General features: G+C 40.4%; 1 protein-coding gene across 1 annotated transcript; it reads left to right on the top strand.

Annotated features, from left to right (window-relative positions):
• The first annotated feature begins 648 nt into the window (after window positions 1-648).
• Window positions 649-16844, top strand: SPTSSB (serine palmitoyltransferase small subunit B). Its single transcript, XM_008059256.2, has 2 exons — window positions 649-730; window positions 16142-16844. Exon 2 carries the CDS (start codon window positions 16160-16162, stop codon window positions 16388-16390), a length of 231 nt encoding a protein of 76 aa, XP_008057447.1. The 5' UTR covers window positions 649-730; window positions 16142-16159; the 3' UTR covers window positions 16391-16844.
• The last annotated feature ends 525 nt before the right edge of the window (window positions 16845-17369 follow it).

Raw genomic sequence — 17369 nt, 5'->3', positions numbered from 1 at the left:
TTACAGGCTGAGCCATTGAGCCCAGCCTTAAATTCTATTTTTATTGTTATCCTTTTGTAGCATCTCCCTGTGTTGCCCAGGCTGGTCTTGAATTCCTGATCTCAAGTAATCCCCACCCCTCAAAATACTAGGACTACAGGCATGAGCCACTGAGCCTGGCCCAGTGTTTTTAAAGACAGATTTTTATACACAGTGATTAACTTAATCTCTTTTTCCTTTCCCCACCCATGGTATTAACAGAAACTAATGAAGTCAAGATACGTTTTCTACAAACCAAATTTCTCCCAGAAATTCAATGTAGATGAAAGCAGGCAGCTCTGCAGAAACCAGATGGGGGGCCCTCAGCCCTTCTCTTTGTCCCACCCAGGGGTCCCCTCAATTCTGGTACCTGTGGCACCCTTTAGTTCTGAGCGCAGTTGGGGAATCACTAGCCAATGGCATGCTCTCAAACTGTGACCTTTTCTAAAAATAATTTTTAGAATAAAGCCTAGCTTGTCATGCCTTGTTTTTATAATTCATTCTAGTTTTGTGAGAGCTTATCTGTCTATGGTTTAATGACCTTTTTACATGGGGCAGAACCATTTTAAAGTTCAAAGGCATCTTGGGGCGTATTTAACTCAAATCTTTATTTTGCAGATGAAGACGTAGCAACCCAGAGAGAAGTAACCCACAAAGGATCATTTTGTGAAGGAGCAAAGCCAAACTTCCAGACCTGGGCCCTCCTGGGCAGGTACATTCTGATTACATCATGGAGACTTGCTTTTAGAAGTCTGACCCTTTTGACTGCAAAATGACATATTTAACAAGATGAAACTTCAAGTTCTCTCTTAAGCAACCAGCGGACATTTATTATATGCTAGGCATTATACTGACATGTAAGATGATAGAAAGAAATAAAATGTCACCGTTAGCTTTAGTAATCAGGCTTTGGAATACTGGTTTTAGCTTGCAGACATTACAAATTCCTTGAAAATGTATGCAGAAAAATGTTGATGCAAAATTTGCATACATTGCAACGGTTCAAAGATGCCACCCTCCACCCAAGTCCTTGACCTCCAGGTTGAGAATGCCTGTCTGACCAGATACCATGGCTCACACCTGTAATCCCAGCACTTTGGGAGGCCAAGGTGAGAGAATTGCCTGAGTCCAGGGGTTCAAGAACAGCCTGCATGACTTGGCAAGACCTCATCTCTACAATAAATCAAGAAAAATTAGCTGGGCATGGTGGCACGTGCCTGTAATTCCAGTTGCTTGGAAGGCTGAGGTAGAAGGATTGCCTGTCCAGCAGGTCGAGGCTGCAGTGGCCGTGAATGTGCCACTGCAGTCCAGCCTATGCGACAGAGTGAGACTCCAACTCAAAAAAAAAAAAACCCTGTCCTAGAAGAAGGCAATCCCAGCACAAGTTCACATGTTAGAATTTCATAGCACCAGCAACTGTCTTATTTATGGGTCTTGGTTAAAGGCTGCTTCTGTTTCGACACCCTTCATCTTTTATTTAAAAGGAGCAGCATCTTATCCTAGAAGACCTTTGGTACAAGGCAGGGATATATGTTTAATGAGCATTTAATTAACCAGGTCAAACAAATTAAGAAAAAAATATAGCAAATGAAAACATTGTTTTCTAAAACTGTTAACAATGAAAGTGAGGATGGGCAGTGTTTATAAAAGGACATTCATTGTCTCTCTAGTTATTTTATTTTTAAGAAAGAAATTTTAAAAATAGAATGACAAAAGAAATAAAAAGAGACACCCACTAGCTACCGGCCCACTTTTATTCAATCTATAGTGAGAATGACCTGTAGTGAAAGTGACCTCTCAGCCAAAGGTAGTGGACAAAAGGTAACATTTATCTTGTGAATGGTTATTTCCTAATCCTTACCTTTTTGCTGCAATGTTTTAGCAGATTTGTAGCTCTGAAATGCTCAGCAACGTTTTCTTCATTTCAAGATATTTAGGGGGGCAACCCCTTCAGGTCCCCTCCGACTATGGGAGCTTCTCTGTCCTCTCAATAAATCCTGCTTTCTCACTTTAAAAAAAAAAAAAAGATATTTTAGGGAACTGAATATTACTTTAAAGTTATTGATAGCCAGGTGCACTGGTGCTAACCTGTAGTCCCAGCTATTCAAAGGCTGGGTCAGGAGAATCGCTTGAGACCAGGAGTTCATGTCTAGACTGGGCAACAGAGCAAAATTCATTTTTAAAAATTTTTTTTTAAATTAGCCAGGCATGATGGCATGCACCTGTCGTCACAGTTACTCAGGAGGCTGAGGCAGGAAGATTGCTTGAGCACAGGAGTCCAAATCTAGCCAGGGCAACATAGGGAGACCCTGTCTCTAAAAAGTAAAAATAAGTAAACAAATAACATTACTGCTAAGAAAGCTTGATTTACTAATTCAAACATACTCATTGGACACCTAGCATTTGCAAGACACTATTCAGGAGGCAGTTTGGTGCGCCTAAAATAACACTTTAAGTGAGAGAATCATAGAACTGAATTCAGTGCTGTTTTCTCCTGAGCTTCTGAAAATAAGCAAGGGCACAGCTAATTGAGACTCAGTTTCCTCATCTTTGAAATGAGGTCCATGTAGTTAAAGTGCTTAGTACAGTTCTTGACCTGTGCAAGATACTTCTCAAAAAACAGTTACTACTGCAGTTGATGAGGCCTTTGGTCTCCTTCATGATAGCCACACCAGAACTGAATAAACAGGCTGGAAAATAAACTATCAAAAACTGGTTTTGAGCCGGGCTCAGTGGCTCAACCTGTAATCCCGCGCCTTTGGGAGGCTGAGGTGAGTGGATTGCCTGAGCCCGTGGGTTCGAGACCCGCCTGGGCAGCGAGACCTCATCTCTACAATAAATCAAAAAATCAGCCGGACGTGGTAGCGCATGCCTGTAATTCTGGTTACTTGGAAGGCTGAGGCGGAAGGATCGCCGGAGCCCAGCAGGTCGAGACTGCGGTGGCCAGGAGTGGCCACTGCACTCCAGTCTGGGCGACAGAGTGAGACTCCAACTCAAAAAAAAAAAAAAAACAAACAAAAAAACTGGTTTTGAATTTAGTAACTGATAAAGGTCACATGCTCTGTCTTAAAAGTGGTCCATGACCAGATGTGGTGGCTGGCTCACACCTGTAATCCCAGCATTTTGGGAGGCCGAGTTGCAAGGATTGTTTGAGCCCAGAAGTTTGAGACCAGTCTGGGAAACATAGTGAGACCTCATCTCTACCAAAAAAAATCAAGAAATTAGCCGAGCGTGGTGGCATATGCCTGTAGTCCCAGATACTTGGGAGGCTGAAGTGGAAGGATCGCCTGAGCCCTGGAGGCCAAGGCTGTGGTGAGCCATAATTGTACCACTGCACTCCAGCCTGGGTAACAGAGTGAGACTCCAACTCAGGAAAATAAACAAACAAAAAACAGAGGGTTGAGAGATCATATTTGTTTGTTTATATATTTATTTATTTATTGAGACTCAATAAATAAATAATATTTTTTTTAAATGATTTTCTTCTCTTTTGTTCTCTGTCCAGTACTCATAATCTAGCAATAGTGTGTTGGTATAGTGTGGCAACCATCACAATGGCTAACATTCATGTAGCTTTCCTACATAGTATTCTATCTACTTTATACTTTTTAAATCTTCTCAGCAATTGTATGAATGAAATTCTGTATCATTCCGATTTTCTGGTTGGGAGAAATTGAGGTTCAGAGTTGCTGAAGATCACAGATTTTGTAAGGACGGAACTGGAATTCAAACCCGGACAGGACCAGAGCCCAAGCTTGTCACTAACCTACCACATGCCTCTCAGTAGAATGCTCACCTATCTCCCCACAAGGTCCTCATGAGAACTGGGACCTCATTTTCTTCATCTTGGTCAGGCCACGTGGCTCATGCCTATAATCCCAGCAGTTTGGGAGGCCAAGGTGGGAGGATTACTTGAGGCCAGGAATTTTAGATCACCTGAGCCCAGGAGATAGAAGCTGCTGTGAGCCATGGTCATGCCACTGATGAAAGAGAGTGAGACTCTAACTCAAAAAAAAAAAAAAAGAAAGAAAGAAAAAGAAAAATTAGTATTAGAAAATATGATTGAGAAAGTCTGGTTGACCAACCGCCTATGCAACCAGACTTCCTTTGGCAGAACTCTGGGAGCAAGAACTCAGCAGATGGTCTTCTAACAGATCAGCATTGCAGTAACTTGACTTCTTTATCCTCAAATTGTTCCTTGGAGCTGGGCTTGGTGGCTCAGCCTGTAATCTCGTGCTTTGGGAGGCTGAGGTGAGTGAATTGCCTGAACCCACGGATTCGAGACCTGCCTGGGCAACTTGGCAAGACCTCATCTCTACAATAAATCAAAAATCAGCTGGGCGTGGTAGCACGTGCCTGTAATTCCGGCTACTCAGAGGGCTGAGGCGGAAGGGTCACCGGAGCCCAGCAGGTCGAGGCTGCAGTGGCCAGGTGCTGCCACTGCACTCCAGTCTGGGCGACAAAGTGAGACTCGGACTCAAAAAAAAAAAAATTGTTCCTTGGATAAAAATCTTCAGTTTCTAAGGACTTCTTTAATATAATTATGATAGGTGGGGATTAGATAATGGCTTAATTTTTCATGACCAGGCTTCTAGCTCTTAAGAAAAACAGAATCCGTAGAAAAAAACAGCCAGCGAATAGTTCCTTTGCCAGACTGTGCATTGATGGCTGGAAAAGGTCTGAGAAGAGAAGAAAAAGGCTGGACTGTCATGATGGGCCCAGAACACAGTGACCAGGAAAAGGGTCTTTAATGATGCATAGATGGTTTAGCTGCTCTTCCCTTTGAGGTGGTCTGGGTGTTGGGGTCTTCTGAGTACTTATTTCACAGTTTTTCAACAGGTAAGCACATCATAGAATGTGTAATTCCCACAAGCACTGTAGGAGTTTAAGCTGCTAGAATTTCACTGAGACCAAGAATAAACCTAAATATGTCAACCCCCTTCTCAGAAGGTTCTTTGGAGTTTAGCAGTTTTGAGTTTTCTTCTTGAAAGCCAAGAAGGGAACCCCAGTTGAGACCTCGTGGTTTATTATTAGAAAATCTATGGCATTATTGGGTTACTCAGCTTTGGATGGTACATCCATGAGATTTTTTTAGACTAGAAATGCCCCCTGCCAACTTGACACTCTCAATGACTTTTAACAACTTTTTAAAAAAAATATTGTTCAGACTATTTTAAAGTTTATTTTAAAATTTCAGTCAATCATAATTTTAGAGTTATTCACTGATTTTTTAAAAATTTAACTGTGGCAAAATACATATAACATAAAACCTAACATCATAATCATGTTTAAATATACAGCTGAGTAGCGTTAAGTATAGTTACACTGTTGTGCAACCATCTTCTACAACATTCTCATCTTGTAAAACTGAAACTATATACCCATTAAACAACAACTCTGCGTCCTCCGCCCCCCAGATAACCACCCTCTACTTTCTATTTCTTTGAGTTTGACTACTCCAGAGACCTCATATATGTGATGTCGCACAGTGTGTATCTTTCAGTGACTGGCTTATTTCACTTCAGCAATAAAGGCTCATCCATGATGTAGCATATGCCAGAATCTCCTTCTTTCCTAAGGCTGAATAATACTCCATTGTGTGGCTATACCACATTTTATTTATCCATTGGTGTGTCAGTGGGCCTTTGGGTTGCTTCCATTTTTTGACTATTGTGAATAATAGTGCCATGAACGTGGATGTAGATTTAATGACTTGAAAAAAATAACTTTTAATGACTTGGAGGTCATTGTTAGTACTTCAGTTTTGTTCACTTGCTGCTGCTAAAAACAACTTAGCAGCCCTCTGCAATAATATCTTCAGAAGGAAAAAGCCACCCAGAAGCTATGTGCTGCCCTCTTTCCTTCTTTATAGGATAGCAAAGTTTCTTTCTATTATTTTTCAGTCAAATAGTAATAGAGAAGCTCATCCTAAGAAATGACATTGTAGCTGAACCTTGTCCCAGAAACCAGAAATAAACAGGGGTCCTTGCCCTGTTTCTATGTTAGTAAATAAAAAACACCAGAAACAAAACAAGATATATCATCCCCTCATTACAAACTTATCACCCTATTCATAACATCTACTCGGCATTACTGTACTTCTCTCTTTTTAATTTCAAAATATATATCTTCTAGGCACAGTGACTCATGTCTATAATCTCAGCACTCTGGGAGGCCCAGAGAAGAGGATCACTTGAGCCCTGTAGTTTAAGACCGACCTGGGTAGCATAGCAAGATCTTGTCTCTTGACTTGAGTGTGGTGGCACACCTTTAGTCTCCACTACTTAGGAAGGAAGCTGAGGCAGAAGTATGGCCTGAGCCCAGGAGGTTGAGGTGAGCCATGATCATGATCATGCCACTGTACTCCAGCCTGGGTGACAGAATGAGACTTTGACTCAAAAGCAATAAATACACATGCACACACACACACACACACACACACACACACACACACACACACCTCTTCTTTTTGATAGCTACACAATATTGAGATTGATTCAATGTGAATTTATCCTATATTACTATGAAATTTTTTGTTAAAGTCAGACTTCAAATTTTCTTTCCCAGCCAGAAGTTCTTCATTCATGAATTCCTCTGAGTCTATCAGAATATGCCAAAAAAACAAGAGCTGCTTTGAAATTGCAGTTATTCAGCACATGCCCGGTTGCACAATAGCATTGATCGTTGAACTAGAAAGACACGTTTTCTAATGTTCTGCTTGTGTTAGTGTTAATAAAAATGAAAGGCAATAAGGTTGGCTCAGACAGCCACAAAATACTCTGCTATTGTGCATAACACAAAGCAACACTGCACCAATACCACCTTGGCTAAACTGTTGGTGAGATTTTTTTTCCTTTTAGTATATTATTTCAGTAACTTACTTCTAAGTACAAGATTATCAAATTTAATTAGAGTAACTTAGTTGCCTAAAAACAGTAACATGCTTTGGCTTTCAATTGTTTGAGTCTTACTATCGAGAGAGAATATAGAATTATCCAACTAATTGATGGATGTGTAGAGAAAGTTCCTTAATTTCCCTGTATTTAATTTTCTTCCCTGGCTTCAATTCATCATCAACTTTTAAGTGGTTTTTTTGGGTTTTTAGCTTCCTTTAAAGACTTGGACTCCAAATTCCTCATTTCTAATCTGATTTCTAGTATATTCACTCTGCTATCAACATGAGGAATTGTTTGCCAAAGGAAGACTGGACAGTATCCTAAGATGGAAAGGAAATTCCCAAAAGGATGTTAAGCCAGGGTGGAATTTCCTGTGGGGCACAGAAAACATTGAGGTAACCCACACAAAACCTGGAACAAGAGATCTGGAAACTGAGAAGTCAATAAACTCCTGTTGTGTCTAATTGTTGCATAGATACAATAAGAGGTTCTGCCACTAATCATGTGGACTTAAACCACATTTCTGTCTCTGGTGCAATAAGAAGTTATGTGTCTTCATATCTCTGTGAATCAAATTGCATTCACATGATGAAGTAACTTGTAATTAGGCCCTCAAGACAAGAACCATCACCTAGTTGTGCAGTGGACAGCCCACATGATAGTATGTGGTATCCCTGCCCAAGACACATTTGAAAATGTGTTTAGAGATTGCAGTGCCTTTCAAGTAGTGGTTTGTGGTCATGGCTACATACACACATTGACTTATTTATTTTAGTGTATTAGCCAATTCAATTACAAACATAAATAAGGGTGGGGTTTTATTTCCTTTAAAATACACAAACCACATCATTGTTGAAGTTATTGTTAGAAGGTATTCCACAAAGAGTCTTTGAGTCTATAATTTGGTAAAATCTTACAAATGGTTTAAATCTGTACCAACCCATAAGTAATGATGATGGACACTTTAATTACTGTGACAGTTCATAATACTTCTAAGGAGCCAAAACCCATCCTTAAGCTCCTTGCTACATCACTGAGACAGGCTTAAAAGCAGTTATCAATTTTCCTCATTCTAAACACAGAAAAACTATGACACAGAAAGATTTTGGAATTTCCCCAAAGACACAAACTAAAATAATTAAATACAAAGAAAGAAAGGAAAGTATCTGCAATATAACCCAAGTCTTCAACTGCCCAGGAGTTCCTAGCCTAAGATTTTTTCCATTAGAGCTGTTTTTCTACATGCTAATCTTAAATTATTACTCAAAAAGAACAAGCACTTCTAAAAGACATTTAATGGGATTTAAAACCACTTCACAAGTGTTTCTTATTCCCCACAGAGTCCATGAACTTTTGACATGAGAAAGTAAAAAAGCATTTGTTATATATTGTTAAAAAATATTTAGCATCAGCTTCCTTCTATCCTTCAAAAAGACAGATTATACTAAACTTGCACCAAAAAATCTGTCTAAAACTCATTGCCTGAAAGCAGACAATGAGAATTCCTAAGCACCTTGAATGGGCTCCACATTGAGCTGTAGAAGTCTTAAATGAGTCCAAGTGTGGTTCTGAGTCTCAACAACATTACAATTCATCAAGTCAGTCAGTCAGCCAACCAACTGACCAGCTCACCAGCCAGGTACTGGGGTAAAATAATTAATTCCACACATTCCCAGTGTTCAAAAGCCCTCAGAGCCTTGTAGGGAAACAGACAGTACACAGCTTAAAATGTTGCTATAATGGTAATGCGTAAAAGAAAGGAACACATTTTCCTTGTGGAGTCAGGGAATCTTCTGAGAAGGTTTCAAAGAAGAGAGGATATGGGAGCTAGATTGTAAAAGTAAATAGGATTTTTTCTGGTAGAGAGGGGGCACAAGACAATTTCTAGAAAAGAAAAGAGCAGGAACATGGAAACTTTAGAAGGAGTGGCGTTCAGTGGGAGAGTTGGGAGATGAAGCTGGGAAGTCACAGAAATTAAACTGCAGAGCCCGAAATGAAGGTTTCATGACATATGAAACAGAGAGACAATGAAGGTTTTCAAGCAGAGAAATGACTCTGTAAGTTTGGACAGCTAATTCTAGCAGCAGTGAGGAAGATTGTGAGGCAAAAAGAGATGAGTTGGTAGGCTATTTCATAGGTCCAACCAAGAGCTGGAGAGAGTCCACAGCACTGTCCAATAAAATCTTCTGCAATGATAAAAATATTCTCTATCTATGCCATCCCATGTGGTAGCCACAAGCCACATGTGGCTATTGAACACTAGACATTTAAATTGCCATGTGGAAAGGCAGCTGAAATATTGGACAGTACAGAGACACCTTAGAGAAGCTAGCACTGGAGATAAGCCTTAATGTAGGATTTTTCCAACTGAAGGTTGCTATTGATGGCTTAAGAATTCAGTGTACACTTTGAAAGGCGGAGGCAAGAGGATTACCTGAGCTCAGGAGTTCGAGACCAGCCTAAGCAACATGGTAAGAACTCGTCTCTACAATAAGTTGAGAAAAGTCAGCCGGGCATGGTGGCACATGCCTGTGGTTCCAGCTTCTTAGAAGGCTGAAATGGAAGGATCACCTGAGCCCAGCAGATCAGGGCTGCGATGGCTGTGAGTGTGCCACTGCACTGAAGCCTGGGCAACAGAGTGAGACTCAAACTCAAAAAAAAAAAAAAAAGAATTTAGTGTAGTAGGTCACAATCAGCATTTTTTTTTAATGAAAGAAGAGAATAACATAGAATAGGGTAGAATTAACCAGAATAGACTAGAATTAAGATGATAGAACAGAACAGGATAGAAAATATCTACATGCACCACAAAGTATTGTTTTGAGAGATGGTTGTTTCAGTTGTATGACTGTGTGTGTATGTGTACCCTGGATCATGATGCAAAATGTGTTTTTCCTCTTGATTGTGCTTAAGAATTTTTAAAAATCAGTCTCTTATACAAGCGTATTATTTACCTATGTACAGGGTTATTGGGGAGAGTTTTCCAGATTGGAAGAACAACACAAGCAAAGTTCACTGAATAGAAATATCTTGGCCTTTTGAGACTTTCCTAATGATTCTTTTTTCCTTTGAAATTTTTAACGGGACTGTATTGTTTAGAACAGTTTTAGATTTACAGAAAAATCAAGAAGATAGTACAGAGTTCTCCTACTCATAGTTTTCCCTTTTAAAATCCTGAATTAGTATGACATATTACAATTAATGAGCCAATATTGATATAATACTGTTAACTAAAGTCCTCACTTTACTCATATTTCCTTAGTTATTACCTAATGTTCTTTTTCAGTCCCAAGAGTCCATTTGAGATGCCACATTACAATCAGTCATCACGTCCCCTTAGTCTCCTCCGAGCTGTGGCAATTTTTTACACTTGGCTTGTTTTTAGTGACCTTGAGAGTTTTGAGGACTACTGGTCTAGTCAGATGTCTCATAGGATGCCCCTCTATTGAAATTTGTCTGATGTTTTTCTCATGATGAGGCTGGAGTGATTTGTTATTAGGAGGAAGGTCACAGAGGTAGAGTGCCATTTTCATGACACCCTATTATGGAGATACACTACCAACATGATTAATCACGGTTGATGTTGATCTTGACCAACTGGCTGAGGTGGTGTTTAGCAGTTCATCAGTTTATCTCCACTATTGAGTTAGTCTCTTTTTTTTGAGTTATCCAGAGTGTAGTGGCACACTCACAGCCACCCCAGCGTTGACCTGCTGGGCTCCGGTGATCCTTCCACCTTAGCCTTCCAAGTAACCAGAACTACAGGCACGTGCTACCATGCCCAGCTAATCTTTTTTATTGTTATTATTGTAGAGCTGAGGTCTTAGCAAGTTGCCCAGGCTGTTCTCAAACCCGTGGGCTCAGGCAATACCCCCACCTCGGCCTCCCAAAGTGCTGGGATTACAGGCTTGAGCCACCACGCCCAGCCAAATTACTCTTTTTTATCCCTCTTTCCATACTATATTCTTTGGAAGAAAATCACTATGTTCCTTTTCTCATACATATAAAAGAATTATGTATTTAAAGGAAGGCTTGTTCTTGAGTATATATATTGACCTCTTTTTTGTTTGCTTTTTGGTTTTTTTGTAGAGACGAGGTCTCACTACGTTGTCCAAGCTGGTTTTGAACTCCTGGGCTCAAATAACCCTCCCACCTTGGCTTCCCAAAGTGCTGGGTTTACAGGCATGAGTTACCACACCTCACCCTAAGCTCTTTTTAAAGAATGCTACTCTGTGTGCAGACACAGTCTCTTTTTAGATACAGCATCTCTCTCTCTCTGCAGCAAGCAGGACACTTATATCACTTCTCAGATTTTCAGGTTCAAAATATGGATCACACACACACAAAACAACTACATGATTGATTTAGAATTCCAAAATGAGTTGAGAGGGACTTAACCTAAAATCGATTGCAGGTCCTTCTGACTTTCTGATGTTCTAGAAGTAAATTAAAACCAAAATGTGTTGTCTTTCTTCCCCAGAAGGATAGCTACTTTTTAGAAAGGGAAATTCCTTACTGGGAAAGCCCAATAATTTGGAGGGGGTTTTTGTCTGTTTGTTTAAGCAGGGGAGGGTTGCAGAGTCCCATCTTCTGCAATATCCACAAGGTAAATGCCACCGTATCCAATCACCTGCCTCTCATCTTTCATTGAGTTGCCTAACCTCCTACCATTCCAGTTCCAGGACAGAAAACAACAACAGGGAACTTCCTGAGCAAGTCCAGACGCTGCTTTCCCATTAAGATTCTTTCAGCAAGCTGGGCACAGTGGCTCACACCTGTAGTTCCAGCTACTTAGAAGGCTGAGATGGAAGGATGGCCTGAGTCCAGCAGGTGGAGGCTGCGGTGGCCGTGTGCATGCCAGTGCACTCCAGCCTGAGTGACAGAGTGAGACTCCTACTCAAAAAAAAAAAAAAAAAGTCTCTCAGCAGTATTCTCATTTCATGACTCATACACACCGGGTTCATGTTAACACGTGTTTCTTTCATTGCTCCATTTCTTCACTGTCTTCTCCATTCAGGCCAGAACAGAGCCCTTCTCCCGAGGAATATGGGTGATGAGCAGTGGGGCTTTTCACCCTCAGTCTGAGAGAGTAGATGACACTTTCATCTCCTTCCCCATGGCACACAAATCTACAGAGGGAAAAATCACCACCCATGGATGAAAAGGAGAGTAACATTCAGACAGAAGAATTGACTCTCCATTCAGTGATAAGATAACCTCTTGGTGGACTTCTAGGACACAAACATTCAGTCTATAGCAATTGCCATCATGCAACTTCAGCATGTTGGAGTCAACTCATATCTGGGTCCCTGGGTCCCCGGGTCCCTGCCGGAAGACATGTCGCAGTCTGCCTGGGCAGTGCCACCTTTGAATGCTTAACCTCATTAAAAATCTGAGGGGCCAGGCTCGGTGACTCAGTCTGTAATCCCAGAACTTTGGGAGGCCAAAGCAAATGGATTGCCTGAGCCCGAGGGTTCGAGACCAGCCTGGGCAACTTGGCAAGACCTCGTCCTTACAATAAATCAAAAATTAGCTGGGTGTGGTAGCATGCTTCTGTAGTTCCGGTTACTAGGAAGGCTGAGGCAGAAGGATCACCAGCGCCCAGCAGGTCGATGCTGGGGTGGCCCTGGGCATGCCACTGCACTCCAACCTGGGCAACAGAGTGAGACTCCAACTAAAAAAAAAAAAAAAAGTTCTGAGGGTTTGAAAAGTCATCAAGTTAAAGGAAAAAGAAAAAGGAGACTCCTATCTTCCTCTTTTCCATATGTTGAAAGCCATCTTTTTAAAAAGCATATAACTAAGAACAAGAGATACGTGGTGCACGTGAATAAACTTTCCAAGTTCTGTGCTTAGCTTTGCTGAGATACTACATTAGATCTTCAAGGGAGCAGGTAGATTAATTTCATATTTCATTCTGAAAGTTTAAGGCATTAAGATGTGTGCCATCATTGGGTCCCAGGTTACTTATGGATAACTAATTTCATAGCATTTTTGTTGTCTTGTTTCCTCACATTCAGCCTCTTTTTCTAGCTTCCTTCTTGGCATTTTTCCATGTTCTCTCCCCACATTGAGTGCTTAATTCCCAGGCCCTCATTCACTGCATGTTTGTTACAAGGTCCAGTTTGCTGCTGCCTTGAACATCATCTCCTCCCTACAGTGCTTTGGGGGCTCAAGTCCTTCTGCAGCCATTACTAGTCAGAAGGAGCCAGAGTAGTGCTCTGCATGGATTTGCTCAATGAATGAATGAATTCTCCTACCCACATTACTCATCATATTGTCTAAAGTGGGTTTTTTAAATTTTTGCATGTAGTCCCATAAGAGATAAGAAAATGGACTCACAAGGAGGTAGAAATAGATTACCTAAGCAAACCTAGGGCCTAAAAATAGTGCATATTCTCACAATAGAGTGTGGCAGATGGTGTCCCAATAATAACCACCTCTCTCTCTCTCCTCACCCTTTCACAATAAAAAATCACAAACCATCTTTAAAATTGCTTCTCATCAATAAGGGAAAGATGAATATATTGCTGTCTTTTTGAAAGCTACAGTGTATAGAGAAAAAGTCAATGATATTTCTAAATGAGAATATTCTCTCCTTTGTAAAAATGAAAAGAGCATTAAGAATATTTTTAAAAGGTTCTCAGTACACTGTTGATTCTGAAGCAGTAATGCCCACGGGACGAGAAGAGGTGTAGATTTTTTTGAACTGGGCCTGGTACAGTGACTCATGCCTGTAATCCCAGCACTTTGGGAGACTGAGCTGGGAGGATTGCTTGGGCCCAGGAGTTCGAGACAACTTGGGTAACATAGTGAGACTCTACAGAAAACAAAAAAATTAGCCGGGCATGGTGGCACATACCTGTAGTCCCAGCTGAGGTAGAAGGATCACCTGAGTCCAGGAGGTTGAGGCTACAGTGAGCTGTGATCATGCCACTGCACTCCAGCCTGAGTGATAGAGTGAGACCCTGACTCAGACAGAGAAAGAGAGGGAGAGAAGGAAAGAAAAGAAAAAAGAAATCAATAATAGCTAACTCTATTCTACTTACATTGGAGCTATGAGTGGTCTATAATTATTTTTTAAGTTATTTGTCATTCATTCGCTTATTTTGCAAATATTTACTGATGGCCATCTTTGTGGCAAGCATTTATTATAGGGCCCAGCGTACAAGGATCAGTGAGAGTCTCCCCATTGCCTAAGGAGTTTATAGTCTTGTAGAGCAAAGACATCTTCTTTTACTCAAAAAAAGATTAAAGAAAAAAGAGACACTTTCAGGTTAGAAGACATAGCTTCAAAAAATGTTAGCTGTGATTGGAATAGTAAAATCTACCAAAGTGGACTTTGACGATGGGGCACCATCTTATTCTGAGTAGTAAGCTGAAGAGGCACAGAGGTGAGTCTGTTTTCCCAAAGACACCATCATGACGCCTCTGGAAGCCTCCAAAATCTTCTCAGAAATCTTTCTAAAGAATGTTAGGTGCTCTTCTTTCTGGGAAGTTTTCCATGTGGTTAAAACTGTGGTTCTATCTAAAGATCAACAAAATACTTGCATGGCTTTCATACATTCTGCACCACATAACCAGTGGTCATCCAAAACTACACTTTAGCTTTCCTGTTTGATTTGTGGGGAGGGTCCCCAAGATCACCCACAGTGGATCAGTGATTCACTAGAAAGACTCATGGGACTCAACATATATTTATCCTCACAGCTAAGACTATAAAATAAGATCAACAAGGAAAGAAGACACAGGCAGAATCTGTAGAAATTCACATACAGGCGTGTGTGTGAGTGTGTGTGTGTTTTAATTTCTTGAGTCAGGGTCTCACTCTGTTGCCCAGGCTGGAGTGCAGTGGCAGGAGGCATGATTATGGCTCATCACAGCCTCAACCTCCCGGACTCAGGTGATCCTTTCGCCTTAGCCTCCCGAGTAGCTGGAACTACAGGCACGCACCACCACACCCGGCTAATTTTGGTCGTTTTTGTTGAGATGAGGTCTAACTATGTTGCCCAGGCTGGTCTTGAACTCCTGGCCGTAGCCTCCTAAAGTACTGGGATTACAGGCATGAACCACTGCACTCGGCCCCACATAGAGGCTTCTGATGCTCCAATGAGTAAATACATTGAGTATGCACCTTTCTCTACCAGTAAAAAAATGCAGTGACGTACGTGCAATGTTTCTGCCCAGGAAGATCCAACATTTATACTGGGGCTGGTCACATGGGCACCTTTTGCCTAGCAGTTACCAAAATTCCAGAATACCAGAATACCATAGGTGTTCATTGCAAATTACATTGCTTGTGCAGTCTAGGCACCGAATCATCCTTATCTGTGAGGGAATGGAGAGTACATTCCAAAAGCCAAGTTCTCAGACGCCAGCCGAGGGCCAGACTTGCCCCTCTGAAGATTAGCAAGCTGGAGCCTGCTAGGTTATCTCTTTTCTGCACACCATTTAAAAAATCTTTTTCTAGAATATATGTTGTAGGAAATAGAAACATTCAGGTTTATCTCTGTTTGTATATATATGGCTAGTGAGATAGTGACTAGCCTCAATTTTTAGGTGCTGTTAGCACTAGAGTTATTTCTAGCAATGATCATTTTTACATAGTTACTATTGTAACTCATAATATCACCACTGCAAATTTTAGTAGTAATCATTAGTAATAGTGGCAATGTTATTGATTTCTATAATTAAGGTATTCTGTATCATGTTTCATTTCTACATAATGATTATAATATAATATAATATTATTCATTACATAATAATAATATTCATTACATAATAATAATATTCACAGTAATCATCCACTCAATAATCTTTACATTTTTTTGAGTCGGAGTGTCACTCTGTCACCCAGGCTGGAGTGCAGTGGCATGATCACAGTTCACTGAAGTCTTGACTTCCCAGGCTCAGGCAATCCTTCTGCTCAGCCTCCTGAGAAGCTGGGACTGCAGGCGCATGCCACCAGCCCACCTAATTTTTGTTTTTATTTTTTGTAGAGACAAGGTTTCACTGTGTTGCCCTGGCTGGTCCCCAACTCCTGGGTTCAAGCAATCCTCCCACCTCAGCCTCCCAAAGTGCTGGGATTACAGGTGTGAGCCACCGCACCCACTCATGATCTTTAGCATTCCTTGAAAGATTTTAGCATACTGAAATCATGAAGGTTTAAAAAGATCCTGTGTTACAGTCCTTATTTTATTTTCCATCTAATCTGTGACATTCTTTGACAGGACAGACCTTCCGTAGCCATGGATCTCCAGCGTGTGAAGGAATATTTCTCCTGGCTGTACTATCAGTACCAAATCATTAGCTGCTGTGCTGTCTTGGAGCCCTGGGAACGATCAATGTTCAACACCATCCTGCTCACCATCTTTGCAATGGTGGTGTACACCGCCTATGTCTTTATCCCAATCCACATTCGCCTGGCTTGGGAATTTTTTTCCAAAATATGTGGCTATCACAGTACAATTTCTAATTGATCTTGTTTGCATTCTGTGAAATGGCATTGCATATTTATACATCGCTTACAACTGATGGATTTTGGTGACTATGTCTTATTTTCCTCTCTGACCTGAAAAGCACCTTCTTCCACATGCACTCTTCTATCCTTCCTGGAATTGGAAATAGATGTCTCTGGTTTCTTCTGTACACGCCACATTGTGCATCAGACCATAGATAATGTAATGACTTTACCTCATGTATCACACTCGCTCAGTGCAAATCTATGACCTTAGTTTTGTTTTTTTTAATCAGAACAATTTCATATAAATTTTTTCTGGAAAATAGGTTCATAGCAGACCTACCAGACTCGTATTTAAAATGTTCCCTTGATACCTAGTCTATATTTTTAAAAAATTATTCACAGGCTACTGTCAGAAGTATCCTATTGTTGTTTACAATGTATAGAAAGATGTGAATAAACTATAATAAACCCCCTAAAGTTTTATTTTTTAATAAACTTCTAATATCTAAAATTATCTTACTTCAAATGCAAAAGAATAAGCTGGAAGCAATTATCTTCTTTCCTACATAGTTCACAAATTATTTTAAATTCTTCTTAAAATCTCGTTTTGTAACTGTTTAAAATCAACAATGTTGATTTTAGATAACAAAGTATTATGATACAAAATAATTTTAAGTGTAAGAAACAAAAAATACAATCCAAGTACATTCAGATATTGTGACTTGTGACATTGCCTTTGTCTTGCATGATCCTAGGGAGAGGAGGAGAAAAAAAATAATTTTCTTTCTGTGCTTTCATTCAGTGTAGGGGGAAAAGCATGTATTGGGCTACAGGAAGAAAAGCTAATAAATAGACTGGAAGTAATATTCTATCAGCAGGAACTCGACAGCTCCAGTTAAATGCTTTGAAATGGTAACTCCTCTACAGAGCAGAAACAAGATTTATTAAATTTCCTTCAAAGTGTTTATCTTAAAAACAAATATAAGTTTTTAATT

The sequence above is a fragment of the Carlito syrichta genome, unplaced genomic scaffold (assembly GCF_000164805.1).
Source record: "Carlito syrichta isolate Samal-C Ts95f unplaced genomic scaffold, Tarsius_syrichta-2.0.1 Scaffold303982, whole genome shotgun sequence".
Lineage (NCBI taxonomy): Eukaryota > Metazoa > Chordata > Mammalia > Primates > Tarsiidae > Carlito > Carlito syrichta.
Note: the sequence above shows the minus strand (reverse complement) of the source record. Positions and strands in the feature narration are given on the sequence as shown.